The sequence below is a fragment of the Megascapheus bottae genome, chromosome 5 (assembly GCF_031878675.1).
Source record: "Megascapheus bottae isolate mThoBot1 chromosome 5, mThoBot2.hap1, whole genome shotgun sequence".
NCBI lineage: Eukaryota > Metazoa > Chordata > Mammalia > Rodentia > Geomyidae > Megascapheus > Megascapheus bottae.
The window spans coordinates 82,076,482-82,090,399 of NC_143513.1; the positions used below are offsets into that span (position 1 = coordinate 82,076,482).

Here is a 13,918-nt window from a genome sequence, read left to right on the forward strand (position 1 = left end):
ATTCCAAACTCATAGAAGGCTACTTAAATAACTGTCATTCTCTGGTGATACAGAATGACTCGTGAGTCACCAAAGGTAAAGACCATCTGGACCTGAAGATGTATGACAAACACCCCTGCCAACTGCTCAGAACTCCCCTCAGAACAGCACACACTGCACAGAAGCGAACAGGGTGACAGCCAACAAATCTCAACTCTGCACTGCAACAAGCCAGACTTCCGGGACTGACTTTAAGTGGACCTGAAACTGAGCTCCATAGCTGGCTGGTCAGACTTTTGTTTGATTTGGTGCTGGCCTGGGTTTGAATTTGGTGCCTTAGCTTTTGTGCTGGAGGAGAGCACTCTAGCATTTGAGCCACAGCTCTACTTCTAGCTCTTTTGGTGGTTAATTAGATTCTAGTTTCACCGACTTTCCTGCACAGGCTGGCTTTTTGTTTTGTTTTGTTTTTTCCCTCAAGACTGAGGCTCTACTACGTCTGACTTTTTGCTTGTTAAATTGGAGAGAGTCTTGGGGAGGGGTTGGGAATGTGGCTAACTGGTAGAATGCTTACCTAGCATGCATAAAGTGCTGGATTCCATTCCTCAGTGCCACGTAAACAGAAAAGGCTGGAAGTAGCACCAGTAGTAGAGTGCTAGCCTTGAGCAAAAGAAGCTCAGGGACAATGCTCAGGCCTGAGTTCAAGTCCCAGGACTAGCGAAAAAAAACAAAAACAAAAACACACAAACAAAGAAACTATTGGGGATGTTTCTCTGCATGGACTGGCTTCAGACCTCAGTCGTCACATCTTAGCTCCGGGGTAGCCTCCTGGCTCCAAGACTGCTTTTCACCCCCCCATCAGCACCAAGGGCAGATGCTGCCATTCATAAATCCTCATCCACAGAAGCAGTGTTCCTCTTGCTGACTCCCTGAAGAGGCCCCATCTCAGTCAGTACCTTGTCTTGTCTGCAGAGCAGGTCTGCAAGCGCGTTGTGGCGGTGTGGGGCTGGAGCTCAGGGCCTGGGTACTTCCCGAAGCTCTCCTTTCGGCACTCGACCACCTCGAGCCTCAGGAACACTTCCAGTTTTCTGGTGGTTAGTTGGTGAGCCTCGGGGCTGGGGTCTGATGGTTCACACCTGAGACCCTAGCCACCCACGAGGCTGAGATCTGGGGACCGAGGTTCGAAGCCCGCCTGGGAAGAAAAGTCTGTGAGACGCTTATCTCCCATTAACCACAGCAAATTCTGGACGTGGCACTGAGGCTCAAGCGGTAGAGCACTGGTCTTGAGCAGAAGGAGCTGGGACACAGCCCCAGCCCCCTACCCCACCTCCCCCAAAGACAAAGTCTCATGGACTTTCCTGTCCAGGCTAGCTTCGAACCCGGATCCTCAGAGCTCAGCCTCCTGAGGAGCTGACATGACAGGCGCGGCCCGGTCACCCGGCTTCTCCTCCGCGCTGCATCCAGGACTCTGAGTCCCATCCACAGGTCCCCCCCCCCCCCCCCGTCCCCCGCCCCGTCCAGGGCGGGCCGGGCCCGGGCCGCGCGCGCCCTCTGGTGGCCGTCGACGCCGCTGCGGACGCTCGGAGGCGGCGCGGAGCCCCCTGGCGCCCCCTGGCGCTCGCCCGGCCGCGCTCCGGGGGCCGAGGACCCCGTCCCGGCGGCGGCCGGCGCCCCGGATGCCGGGCGGACGCGCGGCTCGAGCGTGGGGCTGAGCGCGAGCGAGCGTGCGGAGGAAGCTCGGTCCGTGCCTGCCGGCCCGGATCTCGAACCCGGGCCCCGCCGCGCTCGGTGCGCGCCGCCCCGCAGGTGGGAGCCCGCGGCCTCGGGGTGGCGGGTGGCAGGGAGGCCCGAGCCTCCAGCGCAGGGCGGAGTCCTCACGGAGGCGTGAAATTGGTTTGGAGCAAACACATTACGGAAAGCAATTACCGGGGAGAGGTTCTGGGCCCGGGGGACCCCGCGCCGGGAGGGGGGAGGGGGGCCCTGGCTCGCCGGGGTGTCCGGCCGCCCGGCCCTGCGGACGGCCCTCCTGCCGTGCCCTCGCCGGCCACCCCACCCCTCCTCTCCTTCCGAGGGTAACCCCCCCACGACCCCCCTCTCCCGCCCCTCTTCCTCCCCCTCCCCCTCCTCCCCCTCTCTCAGGTCTTCCTCGCTGAGATTAACCAGCACTTCCCCCACGCGTCACGTCGGGGGTCTCAAGAGAGGCAGTCAGGGTCCCCAGGAACATGTCACCTCTCACGTCTCCCCCAGATCTGCCCCTCCTCTGCCCCCTGGCCCGCACGCGGCCTCTGCGCTCCGCCTCCTCGCCGCCCCCCAGCCTCTCCGTGGCCTCCCGTCTTCGTGGACCCACATGGCTCCGGTCGCCCGGCCCTCAGCTGTCAGGTCGCCTGTCACCCCGCCCCGCCCCGCTTCCCGTCTACGGGGTCACCCCTTGGCACCCTGCGGCGCTGGCCGCGGGGGGGGGCTGGGAGGGCTCCAACCCCCGCCCATAACTAAAGCCAGCAGGAGGGCGTCCTCTCGACCCCTAACGGATCCCGCAGGCGCCGTCCCTGAGTGGACGTCTGACGAAGGGCCGCCCCCTCCTCCAACCTGGGGAGACCACGCATTGACCCTGGGCTTGGCCGGGGAGAGAGGCCAGCCGGGGCTGCAAACCGCGCTCCCCTCATCTGCCGCGCAGGCAGGCGGGTCGGCTCGAGGACTCCCCCACCCTCCCACCCAGTGCCCCTCGTGTCCCAGCTTCGGGTCAGAAACACGGGGTCCCAGGCCCGGCCTCACCAGGCCCCCAAAGCCCCGCCCACCGGGCCACAAGGCCCCGCCCCACCGATATCAAGGCCCCGCCCCGACCCCCAAGGCCCCGCCCCCACCAAGCCCCCAAAGCCCCGCCCACCGGGCCCAAAGACCCTGCCCACAAGTCCTAAGGCCCTGCCCCTATCAGGGATCAAGGCCCCTCCCATAGGTCCCAAGGCCACGCCCCCACAAGGCCCCAAGCCCCTCCTCAGGCCCCGCCCCATCAGCCACCAAAGCCCCGCCCACATGCCTCAAGGCCCCGCCCCCACCAGGACCCAGGCCCCGCCCGCCGAGCCCCAAGGCCCCGTCCCACCATACCCAAGGCCCCGCCCCCACGGCAGCATTCCCAGCAGCTGCATGGGAACTGTTGATGGCAGGACCTTTGAGGGCACGGGTCACAGGGCATTCGATCGCTGCCCTGTGGTTGCTGGCCAGGGCCTGCGCTGGGGCCTCCGGCAGCTTCTTACAATCCCCGCGGTGCGGCTGCCCCAGGGACTACTTTTTTCTCTCCCTTTTGTACATGTGCAGACTTGAATCCAGAGAGAAGACAGGCTTCATGACCAGTTAGCCATGGGTCAAGAGTAGAGCCTGACCCCTGTGAAACTGAGCTTCAGGGGCAGAGCAAAAGCGGCAGGGGGCTGGGCTCCAGTGCTCCCGCCTGTAATCCAAGCTGTTAGGATGAGATCTGATCCCCAATTATCACAGGAAAAGCCAGAAGTGGAGCTGTAGCTCAAGTAGTAGAGCACCAGGCTTGAACAAAAGGGGCCTGGGGACAGTGCCCAGGCTCAGAGTTCAAGCCACAGGATAAGGGGAAAATAAGGTGGTAGGGCCCAATGTGCACAGTGGCAGCTGACCGCAGTTCAGGCAGAAGTAGAACGGGCGCCATTCCTCAACCTGCGCCTTCTTCTCATCAACCAGTTCACTTCCATACTAAACCACCCCAGGCAGACACCTGCTTCCAGGCCGGCCAGCCCAGACACCCCACGCCACCCCACCTCCAGTGAGCCTCCAGGTAGCTCCTCGGCCGCCTCTGCCAGCAGCCTCCCCTCCAGCCCAGTCTCTGTAGGGCCTCTGCACTGTGGCTCTGTCTACCTCTGCCTCTTCCCTTGTGCACCGCTCAGGCCTTTCCTGCCAGGCTCTCGTCTGGTGTGGTTGTTAGCCTGTCCAGACTCCCCTGCAAGGAAACCAGGAAGGCAGGGACAGCACCAACACACATCACCTGGAGGTTTTTAATTTACATCAGGGGTTTGCACAGACCAGACAGCGGCCTCAGGAGAGCTCCAGAGAGGGAGAGGGTGTCACACGCGTGCATTCTCTCCCTCCCTCCCTCCCCGCCCCCCCTCACGCACACCCTCTGGCTGCTGAGCTGTGTCCCCCATTCTAGACATCATCGACACCTGCCCTCCGCTGGACCTCGTGCTGTCAGGACCTCTGCGGTGCCCCCTGCAGCCAGGGTGTCTGCTTTCAGGCTCTCTGGTGACATCTCATCCCTGGAAGGAGGAACCAGAGGCTTTTTGGCTTGGGGGCAGTTTGGCCAGGGTGCTCCCCCAACCCTCCTGCTTCTCCCTCCTCCCACTCCACCCAGGGCTCACCTAGTAGAGTATGTCCTCAAACTCCAGCTGCAGGTAGCGGAGCAGGCGGGGCGGCAGGGGAAGTCGAGGCAGGGCTTGAGGCAGGCAGCCCTCCAGGTGGGAGCGCAGTGCGCAGCGGCTCAGGTGCTGCAGTGAGCGGGGCTGCCTCGCCAGGGCGAAGAGGGACTCGTAGAAGCGCTGGTGCTTCTGGGGGCAGAAGGCATCCGTGAGGGCAGCCTTGAGCCCGGGGTGGCTGTCCTGGGGGCAGGCTGGTGACCCTGTGAGGTCCCCAGGAATGTGCAGGCGTTCTCAGTTATGAGCAAGTCTGGGTGGGGGGGAGTCTGGAGGACCAAGGGGGCCGCCCCTAAATCTCAGAGGAGGGAGCAGACTCTGACCTGCAGCGTTTCGGGGGGAACCAGGCCCAGGGCGTCCTGGGGGAGCCAAACCACGCTGTACGTGTTCACCAACACCTCGATGGTCCGCGGGGACGTGCACCAGCGCTGCAGCACCTGGACCGGGCAGAGGACCGGTGTCCGCTCAGCCCCGGGGTGGGGGCTCTGTCCCCTGGGGCCCCAGATGGATCCGCCAGTGGGGAAGGGATCAGGCCTTCACTCCACTTCCTGTGCTCATCCCTGGGTCTCTGCAGTGAAATCAAGGCACACTGCACTCCTGAGGTCCTAGCCCAGGTCACCGAGGTCCCTTAGAGAGCCAGGCACACATGCTCTCAGAGGCGGCGCAGGGACAGCACCCAAGTGGTATGGCCACAAGCCAGAGGCTGCCAGGAAGGCACCGGAAGCTGGACGGTGGCCCAGCACAGCAGCGTGCTAAACATACCAACCTGGACAGCAGCTCCCTCCAACCTCCACGCTGTCCGTCAGGCTAATTCCTCAGGACACCTATGGCAGGAAGCTCATAGACTGCGAAGGTTTCCACTGTGGGTAACTTGGGGCAGATACTTAGCATTTTACATGCATGAACTCTTTTGTTGTTGTCAACAGTACTTGAATTGGGGCCTACATGCTGTCCCTGAGCCTCTTTGTGCTCAAGATGAGCACTCTACCACCCAAGCCACAGCCTTACTGCCAATTTTTGAGTGGCTAATTGTAGGTAAGAGTATCACAGGGACTTGTCTGCCTGAGCTGTCTTTGAGCTGCAATCCTCAGATCTCAGCCTCTTTAGCAGCTAGGATTACAGGGGTGAGCCACCAGAGCTGTCATGCACTTAGTCCAGGAGGCATGAGCTGTTATTGTCTCCAATTTGCAACTAAGAGAAACAGAGGCACAGAGAAGAAACTTGCCAGCAGTTTGATCTGGGTGCAGTGGCTTCTTCCTTGCTCTTAGCTCTGTGTGCAGCCACACAGCTTTGTGCTGCATTTTCTGCTGGCTAGAAAAGAGTCCTTGCCTTGGGAGCTCCCACAAAGATAAAATATCACTCTAGAAAGTGGAATCTATGCTTCTATTCTGGAAGCCAGGCTGCCAAGGCAGGAAAACGCCTAAGATTCTTGTCTTCAAGTAACCAGCTAAACGCTAGAGGGTATGGCTCAAATGGTTGAGCATCAGACTTGAGTGCAAAAGCCAAGTGAAGAGGGCCTAGGCTCTCACTTCAAGCCCCAGTGTGGGTGCGTGTGCACGCATACACACATGCACACGCACACGCACACGCACACACACATAAAGGCTGAGGGGCAGGGGGAAGATCTGGTAGGAGCAGGGCTAGAAGGGCCTTTCACTGGGCAGGAATTGTTTGCATTCTGCTCTGCGCCCAGCCCAGGGATGCAGCAGGGAGAGGGACAGTCTTGTCATCTGAGAGTTCACATTCCAGAGCCAACACAGTAAACAGATCGCTCATTCCTCACCACCCTGCTGGGTCCAGAAAATGAGTGGGGCCTGGAGAGCGTGGCTGGGAGAGGATGGGGGCTGTCTGGGAGGGAGGTGGCTGCTGGGGGCAGATTGTCATGGTCTGTCCACCACGGAGGGACCGGTGTGGACAGCATGAGGCCCTCCACGCAGTCCCACGTGTGGCACCCATAAGCCTGTCTGTGCCTCCTCCACCCATCCCTTTGCTTTGGGGGTGTGGGGGGCTGGCACTGGGGCTTCGACTCATGCTCTTGGTCTGTTGGCTCCAGGCTGGTACTCTACCACTCAGGCCCCACCGCCACTTGCCGTCTTCTTGCTGTTTAATAGGACTCTCACAGACTGGTTCTGCCTGGGCTGGCCTCAAACCCTGATCCTCTCAACCTCCCGCCTAGCTGGGATTACAGGTGTGAGCCACTGGTGCCAGGCTCCACCCGTCTCACACTGGACTGGACAGGCATGGAGCAGGCCTCTACCTCACTCCTCCTCAGAGCTCAGAACACTCCTATTTACCCCAGAATGCGGCCTGCTGCTTCCTCCTCTCTCCAAGAATGGCCTATCCTGTCTCACCTACTCCAGGAAGCCCTCCAGGCTACTTCAACCTGCCCTGGGGCTACTCCAGCCCACACTGGAGCTCTTCCAATCCACTCTGTCCTCTTCCATGTCTAATGAGTTCTTAGATGGTGATGATGCTTCACAGCTTAGCAAACACCGCCACAGACCGCTTCTGAATGCTAGCAACAGCTTTAGAGAACGATGTGTAGGTTTCACCCTGGACAGGGTATAATTAAACGTCACGGGTGCCACCTCCTTTTCTCACACGAGCACTGTGAAGCAGGAAGCTGTTCGCTTTCTGGTGGAGAGATGGGCTCAGATCCCAGGCCTGCTGGGAGTTCTGGGGTGTACTTGCGCTCTGCCCCCACCCCCCACTGGCCTTAGAGGAAGCCGGAGGACTGAGGGGACCCAAAAAACAGGTGGCACAGCTTCAAACAGTGCACCACATAGGAGCCACAAGCTCTCCCAGTCTGCTATTCACTCATTGTTTGTGGAGAACTGTGAGGAACATGGGGTAAGAATGTCAGTGACTTGTTCAGGGTCACATGAGCAAGTGTCAAGTTCAGACCTGGACCCAGTATGCTTGCTGGCTTGTTCTCTTTCTCTCTCTCTCCTTTCTTTCTCCCTGGATCTAGTCCACTGTCCCTTAGTTATTTTGCTCAAGGCTGGTGCTCTACCCTTGAGTTACAGCTCCATTTCTAGCTTTTTGCTTGTGAATTAGAGGTAAGTCTGCCAGGCTTTCCTGCGCAGGCTGACTTTAGCCTTTGATCCTCTTGGATAGCTAGAATTGCAGCCGTCACCAATGGATGCCTGGCTCTCCAGGCCTCTTGAGTGGCAGATTCAGTCTGGTGGCCGCTGGAGGCCTAGCAGAACTGACTTGTCCACAGATGGGCCACAGAGTCCTCCCTGCGGGTATAGCAGGAACGCCAGCCAAGGTGGGAGGAGCTGCAGATTGTGGAGAGGGGACAAATGGGCCCCTTTGCTCTGCAGGTTCTCGTCCTCCTGGGACAGACGGAGGGGCGGGCGGGTGGGCCTGGAGGTCCGGGTACCATTCCCTGTGCCAAGCCCTCCCCCGCCCTGCCTGGTGGGGAATCATTAGCTGTCAGCGCTGCCTTCAGATTACAGGGAATTGCTCGTCTCCTAATTATCTGGTGTTAATAGGAGATTAATTAGTGTTAATTGTTGATTTTCTTGTATTTTCCCAAAGGGGAGACCAATCTGCCGAACTCTCGGGCTGTTTAATTATTTGGTCTTGCTTAGGAATCTAGACAGATGCTTCTAGGTTTATGGGCAAAAGGAAGGACAAAGACAGCAGGGTGGGCCCAGGAGGAGCCAGGAGGGCCTGTCTCTGGCCTGCCCCTCTCCCAGAGGGCCATCCCCAGCCGATCCCTCCCCCCTACCCAGAGGCCTCCACAATGCCCCTTCCAGGCCTGCTCCCACCACAGAGCACCCCAGCCTAGCGCCTCAAGTTGAAACTCACTTCAGGGGAAATTAGTATAAAGAGTCTGAAAAGTAACCGTAAAGGCATTTCCACAAGCCAGGACAAGGCCAGCAGCTCGGGGCAAGCACCCCTTGAGCATGGGAGCCTCAGCTCATCCTGCCACCTGGAAGCTCCTGCTTTCCTTTGGCTTGTGCCAATACTGGGATTTGAACTCAGGTCCTGAGCGCTTCCTCTGAGCTTTTTTTTGGTGCATGTGTGGGTCATGGGGCTTGGACTCTGGGCCTGAGCTGGCCCTGAGCCGCAGCACACTTTCGGGTTTTCTAGTGGTTACTTGGAGATAAGCGTTTCAAGGTCTTCAGGTCCTTAGTGCCAGGGCTGGCTTTGAACCACGACCCTCAGATCTCAGCCTCCTGAGTAGTTAGGGTGACAGGTGTGAGCCCCTGCGTCCGGCTCCCCTGAGCTTTTTTGCTCAAGGCTCCTCTGTCAGCTTTTTGGTGATTCAATGGAGATAAGAGCCTCATGGACTTGCTTGCCCAAGCTGACTTCTACCTCTGCCTCTCAGAGCTCAGCCTCAGGAGAAGCCAGGTGTCTGGCACAAGCCTCCGTGTCCTGTTTTGTTTGTTTGGTTTTTTTACCTCTATTTGGGTTTTGCTCACTTATTATTGAAAGACAAGAAGAGCTAATCTACGTGACTTCGTGTCCCAGGGCTGCCTGGCTCAGCGGGCCGGCACAGGCAGAGGCGGCCCGTCCCCCCATCCCTCTCCCCACCCTCGGTGGGTACCTTGGGGAGGGCCCCCGGCCACACTCGGACGGCACCATGGTTGAGCAGAGCTCGCACCATGTGCTCAGGGCTCTGGGCCAGGGCTGCCGCAGGACCCTGCAGGGCACAGTGCAGGGCTGTGTGTCCCCCATAGTCCATGGCGTTGGCACTGACACCGTGGGACAGGAGCAACTCCACGACGGCAGAATGGCCGCGGCGACAGGCCAGGTGCAGAGGCCGCTGTTTGTCCTGGTCGGCTGCGTCCGCGTCTGCTCCGGCCGACAGCAGCAAGCTGCACAGCTGGAAGCAGCGGGCAGAGGTGGCCTCAGCCTCTGCGGGGGCCGGGCAGCGTGTGTCACAGGCAGCCAGCAGCGGTGTCCAGCCGTCGGCATTGCGGGCATCAGGGAATGCGCCCCGTCTTAGAAGCAGGTCCGCCATTTCCACGTGGCCGAGCCGGGCCGCCACGTGCAGGGCTGTCTCTCTCTCATCCTCAGATGGACCGTCCACTTGTGCCCCAAACCTCAAGAGCAGCTCCACACACCTGGTCAGGGTGAGATGGTGGCGGGAAGGAGAGTGGGCGAGAAGCCTGGCACGCCTGCTGTTCTGAGCACAGCCACCGTGGCAGGGGGGTTATTACTGTATTGCCTGGACTGGTCTCGAACTCTTGGATTGAAGGATCCTCCTGCCTCGATTTCCAGAGTGCTAGGACCATGGGCATCTGCCATCATGCTGGCTCACGGTGGCCTTTTTAATACCCACCTACTAGCCAGGTGCCCTGGGGCTCACACCTAGAATCCAAGCTACTCAGGAGGCTGAGATCTGAAGCCAGCCCAGGAAGACCAATCCAAGAGGCTCAAGAGGCTCATCTCCAATTCCCAGCAAAAAGCCAGAAGCTCTGGCTCAAATCATAGAGCACCTAACTGCTTTGAATGAAAAAAAAAAAACTAAGAAAATGAGGCCCTTAGTTCAAGTCTCAGTACTAGCGTACACGTGCACGCTCGGGTCCTGCAGGGACCATCCACTGAGTCCCTATGGGGCTAAAGTCACACGATTATGACACTGTTGGAGAGAAGCCTCTTCCCCTACCGCAGTCTTGTGGCAGAAATATTCAGAACTCTCACATCACCCAGTCCCCAGGCTCTGGGGTTAGGGGTAGTTTGAAAGTTCTGTGTGCTGAGTGTTGTGAGGGGCTTACCAGCCAGCACAAATGGAGATGGGACCACAGAACAAGGAAAGACAAAACCAAAATGAACCAATAGACTGGCTGCAAGATGGCCCTTGGGGTGGGTAGGAGTTAGGGATACACCAAAACTGGAGGCTACCTCTGCGAGCTGGGCTCTTTCTATGTCAAGTGAAGGGAATTAATAATATCTGGGCCTGGCAGGTTGTGAGAAGCATGAGATCACACCTGAGCGGTCACCACTGGAGCTCGGGGAGGGAAGGGGTGGTTCTGAGGGGCCGCAGGGCTTATTTTAGGACCCCAGCTATTCTGTATATTTGGAGTGCTCTGTGATGCATTTAAAACACAGGTCTACCGAGGAACACCAGAATGGATGGCACTGGAGACCCCAGAGGCTCTGTGCTGGGAAATGGCCCAAGCTGAAGATGTGGTCTCACACAAAGCAGGCGTCTTATCCCATATGGTGACCACCAGCCCCAGTGGCTGAGTGCTGCAGCGTGGCCAGACTCATTAGACCTTTGGAAATGTGATGTACACATTTGTTTTCAAGACCTACTGCCCCAAAAAGAGAAAATTACTTCATTAACATTTTTTGGTGGTCTTAGAGGGTTTGTTTTTTTTTTTTGCCATTTCTGGGGCTTGATGAACTCAGGGCCTGGGCACTGTCCTTGAGCTTTCTCAAGGCTAACACTCACTACTTGAGCCTCAGCACCACTTTTGGCTTTTTCTGTGTATGTGGTATGGAGGAATAGAACCCAGGGCTTCATGCATGCTAGGAGGGCACTCTACCACTAGGCCACATTCCCAGCCCTGTTCAGCTTTCTTGCTTGTGACTTCTTTTTGTTGTGCACGTACTGGGAGTTGAACTTGGGGCCTTCTGCTCCCACTTGGCACTTTCTTCACTTAAAATTAGCGCTCTACCATTTGAGCCACACTTCCATTGCTGGCTGTTTGCTGATTAAGTGGAGATAAGTCTCAGGGCTTTTCTATCCCGAGTGGCTTTGAATCATAATATCCCAGCCTTTTGAGAAGCTAGGATTCCAGGTGTGGGAGCTTAAGAAACCCTCTGGCCTTTCTCACTAGCGTCTGCTTTTGGTTGGAAGGAAACAAGATAGTGGCCACAAAAAAATAAAGTTTCTGGAGTCAATCAACTCTAGGCACTAATGTGTCATGAAAAGTGGAAAATACATGCTGGGGTTCAAGCATGAAGATGATTAGACAGGGAAAAGGGAAATGGTCACCCCAGCCTTGTGGGAAACTGAAATAGAATACTGTGCTATGTTGGCCAAAACCAGTGTCCTTTGTGACAGTGGCAGTGACGCTGAACTGGACACAGCATGTGGGAAAAGCTACAGAGCAGGCACACTGGCATCCAGGTGATTCTGATGCCATTAGAAATATTCCAGAACATGCTGGAGAAAAGTAAATAGTGCATAACTTTTCTTTACTAAAACTTGTCAGAGCTGGCTTAAAAGCAAAAACAAACCGAGCCAGGTGCTGGCACTCATGTCTGTAACCCTAGCTATTCAGGAGGCTGAGATCTAAGGCCTGCAGTTTGAAACCAGTCAAGGCAGGAAAGTCTGTGAGACTCTTATTTCCAATAAACCACCCCTTCCACCAAAAAAACAAAAAAAAACAAACAGTATGTGAGGCTCTGGCTCAAGTGGTAGAATGCTAATCTGGTTTTTTTTTATTGTTATCAATAGAAGGGTTACATTATATTTGCCAGATAGAAGGTGCATTTTCCCCATTTCCCTCCTCCCACCCCCTCCCCTCATCTTGTTTTCCTCCCCTCCCTATGCTATTTCAAATAAACAAATGAACATATATACAATATATTACAATGCTAATCTTGAGCAAAAAAGCTCAGGCCTGGATGCTACCTAGGGCCTTTAGTTCAAGCCTCTGGACATAGGAAGGAAGGAAGGAAGGAAGGAAGGAAGGAAGGAAGGAAGGAAAGGAGGGAGGGAGGGAAAGGAGGGAAAAGGGAGGGAAGGGAGGGAGGGAAGGGAAGAATAAAAGGCATGGTTCAGTGGTAGAGCAACCTGTCTAGCAAGTGCAAGCCCCCAAGTTCAAATCCCAGCACTCCCAAAACCACCACCAAAGCACTATTCTCTCCAAGATGGGCTAGGACAAGTGTTCTCAGTGCAGGCTGCAGAGCTGAGCCTCTGGCACGGCCTCCCACTGTCCCAGATCCAGGTCCATGGGGTCAGTGGCTGGGGAATCCCGACCTGTCCGAACCTCCCTGAGCCCCGGCTGTCACTAGGGTGAGAGGTCACTTACTCAAGGGTGCCAGTCCCTCGGCAGAGATGCAAGGGGCGGTTTCCCTCCTGATCAGGGGCATTGGGGTCCGCTCCGGCCACCAGCAGCACGTGGACACAGGCAGCGTGGCCCCCTGCGCAGGCCTCGTGCAGGGCAGTGCGACCCCCAGGGGCGCTGTCGGGTCTGGCCCTCCGCCTGAGTAGCAGTCGCAAGACTTCAGTGTGGCCTCGACTGGCGGCCACATGCAGAGGAGTGGTCAGCTCCTCCTCATAGGTCAGAGACCAGAGCCCTGAGGAAAGAGGGACAGGGCTTCAGAGCTCAAGAGATGGCCTGGAGCTGCCAGTCGAGGGGGTGGGGCGGAACAAGAGCCCGGAGCTGTGTCTGCAGCCGCCCTCCTCCTGTCCCTGCACCCCTGGCCCATACTCAGAGCTCGGATGTTGAATCGGAAGTCCCTCCATCGCTCTGGGTCGCTGGTGTCAAAGATGGAGTCAGGAGCCAGGCCAGTACTGGAGTCAGCAAGGATGCGGGAGACAGCGCCCACATCCCCCGCCTGCACCGCCTGCCAGAGGGCAAGGGCAGGGCCTGTGGCCGCTCGCACCACAATAGGGCCTGGGCCAGACCCAGGGGCTTCCTCTGACCCTCTGCTGGACTCCACCAGCCTGGCACAGAGGCTGTGTCTGCCGCCATGGGACTCTTCCTGCCCCCTGCACTCTTCTGGGTACCCACTCATGAGCATGGGCGGAGGGGGAAGGGTGTGGAGGCCAGAGGGAGAGAGGGAGCAGAAGGGACACGGGACAGGTGATAACTCAGAGGGCCTGGCGTCCCCTGACCTGGCCACGAGCTCCAGCAGAAGCTATTCTGGGCTCCGCATGACTTCTCCCCGAGGCCAAGGTTTCAGCTGTCCAAGGACTGGGGTGTGGGGAAGGCCAGTCAGGGGCTTCCATTTGCAAGCGTTGGGAACTCAGGCCGGGACAGTCACCTCCAGCCCCTGCCCCCAGCTGCCCCTCACCCCTCTCACGGCTGCTCCAGCGAGGCTCAGCTGCCCGGCTCTCCAGCAGCAGGTCGGCTGTGCTCCGGGGCGGGAAGAGCTCCTGCAGCCTGGCCAGGTCACCCGTGTAGAGGGCATTCTGAAGGGCCATGTCGCGACACAGCAGCGGCGAAGACCGGGCTGCCCAGCCCGGGGGGGACGGTGACCCCCAGATGTGGCCAGCAGAGCCTAAAGGAAGATACCCCAGAGGGTGGCCCCCAGGGACTCCAGACTCCCCTAAGTTCCTTCCTTTGGGCATGGTGGCTTCTGGGAGACAGAGCCAACACAGCCGGCAAGGCTTCAGGTGGACTGGGCAGGCGGAGCTGGACCCTGGCCAGGAAAGGCCAGTAAGGGAGGGGCAGCGTGCAGCTTTAAATAACCCCGGGCGCCAGTCAGTACCCATATGAAACCCCCAGGCTTGGAGGAGGCCAGGTGGGAGCAAAAAGGGTGAGAGGGGAGCCGTGCAACCCCCAGCTCCACCACCAGGCTGGATGACGTCAGCTCAGACA

General features: G+C 58.1%; 1 protein-coding gene across 1 annotated transcript; it reads right to left on the reverse strand.

Annotated features, from left to right (window-relative positions):
* Positions 1-4,140: 4,140 nt before the first annotated feature.
* Positions 4,141-13,118, reverse strand: Asb10 (ankyrin repeat and SOCS box containing 10). Its single transcript, XM_090332449.1, has 6 exons — positions 12,806-13,118; positions 12,404-12,671; positions 8,962-9,481; positions 4,727-4,840; positions 4,353-4,538; positions 4,141-4,250 (listed from the first exon to the last, which is right to left on the reverse strand). Exons 1-5 carry the CDS (start codon positions 13,116-13,118, stop codon positions 4,353-4,355), a joined length of 1,401 nt encoding a protein of 466 aa, XP_090188575.1. The 3' UTR covers positions 4,141-4,250.
* Between the last annotated feature and the right edge of the window lie 800 nt (positions 13,119-13,918).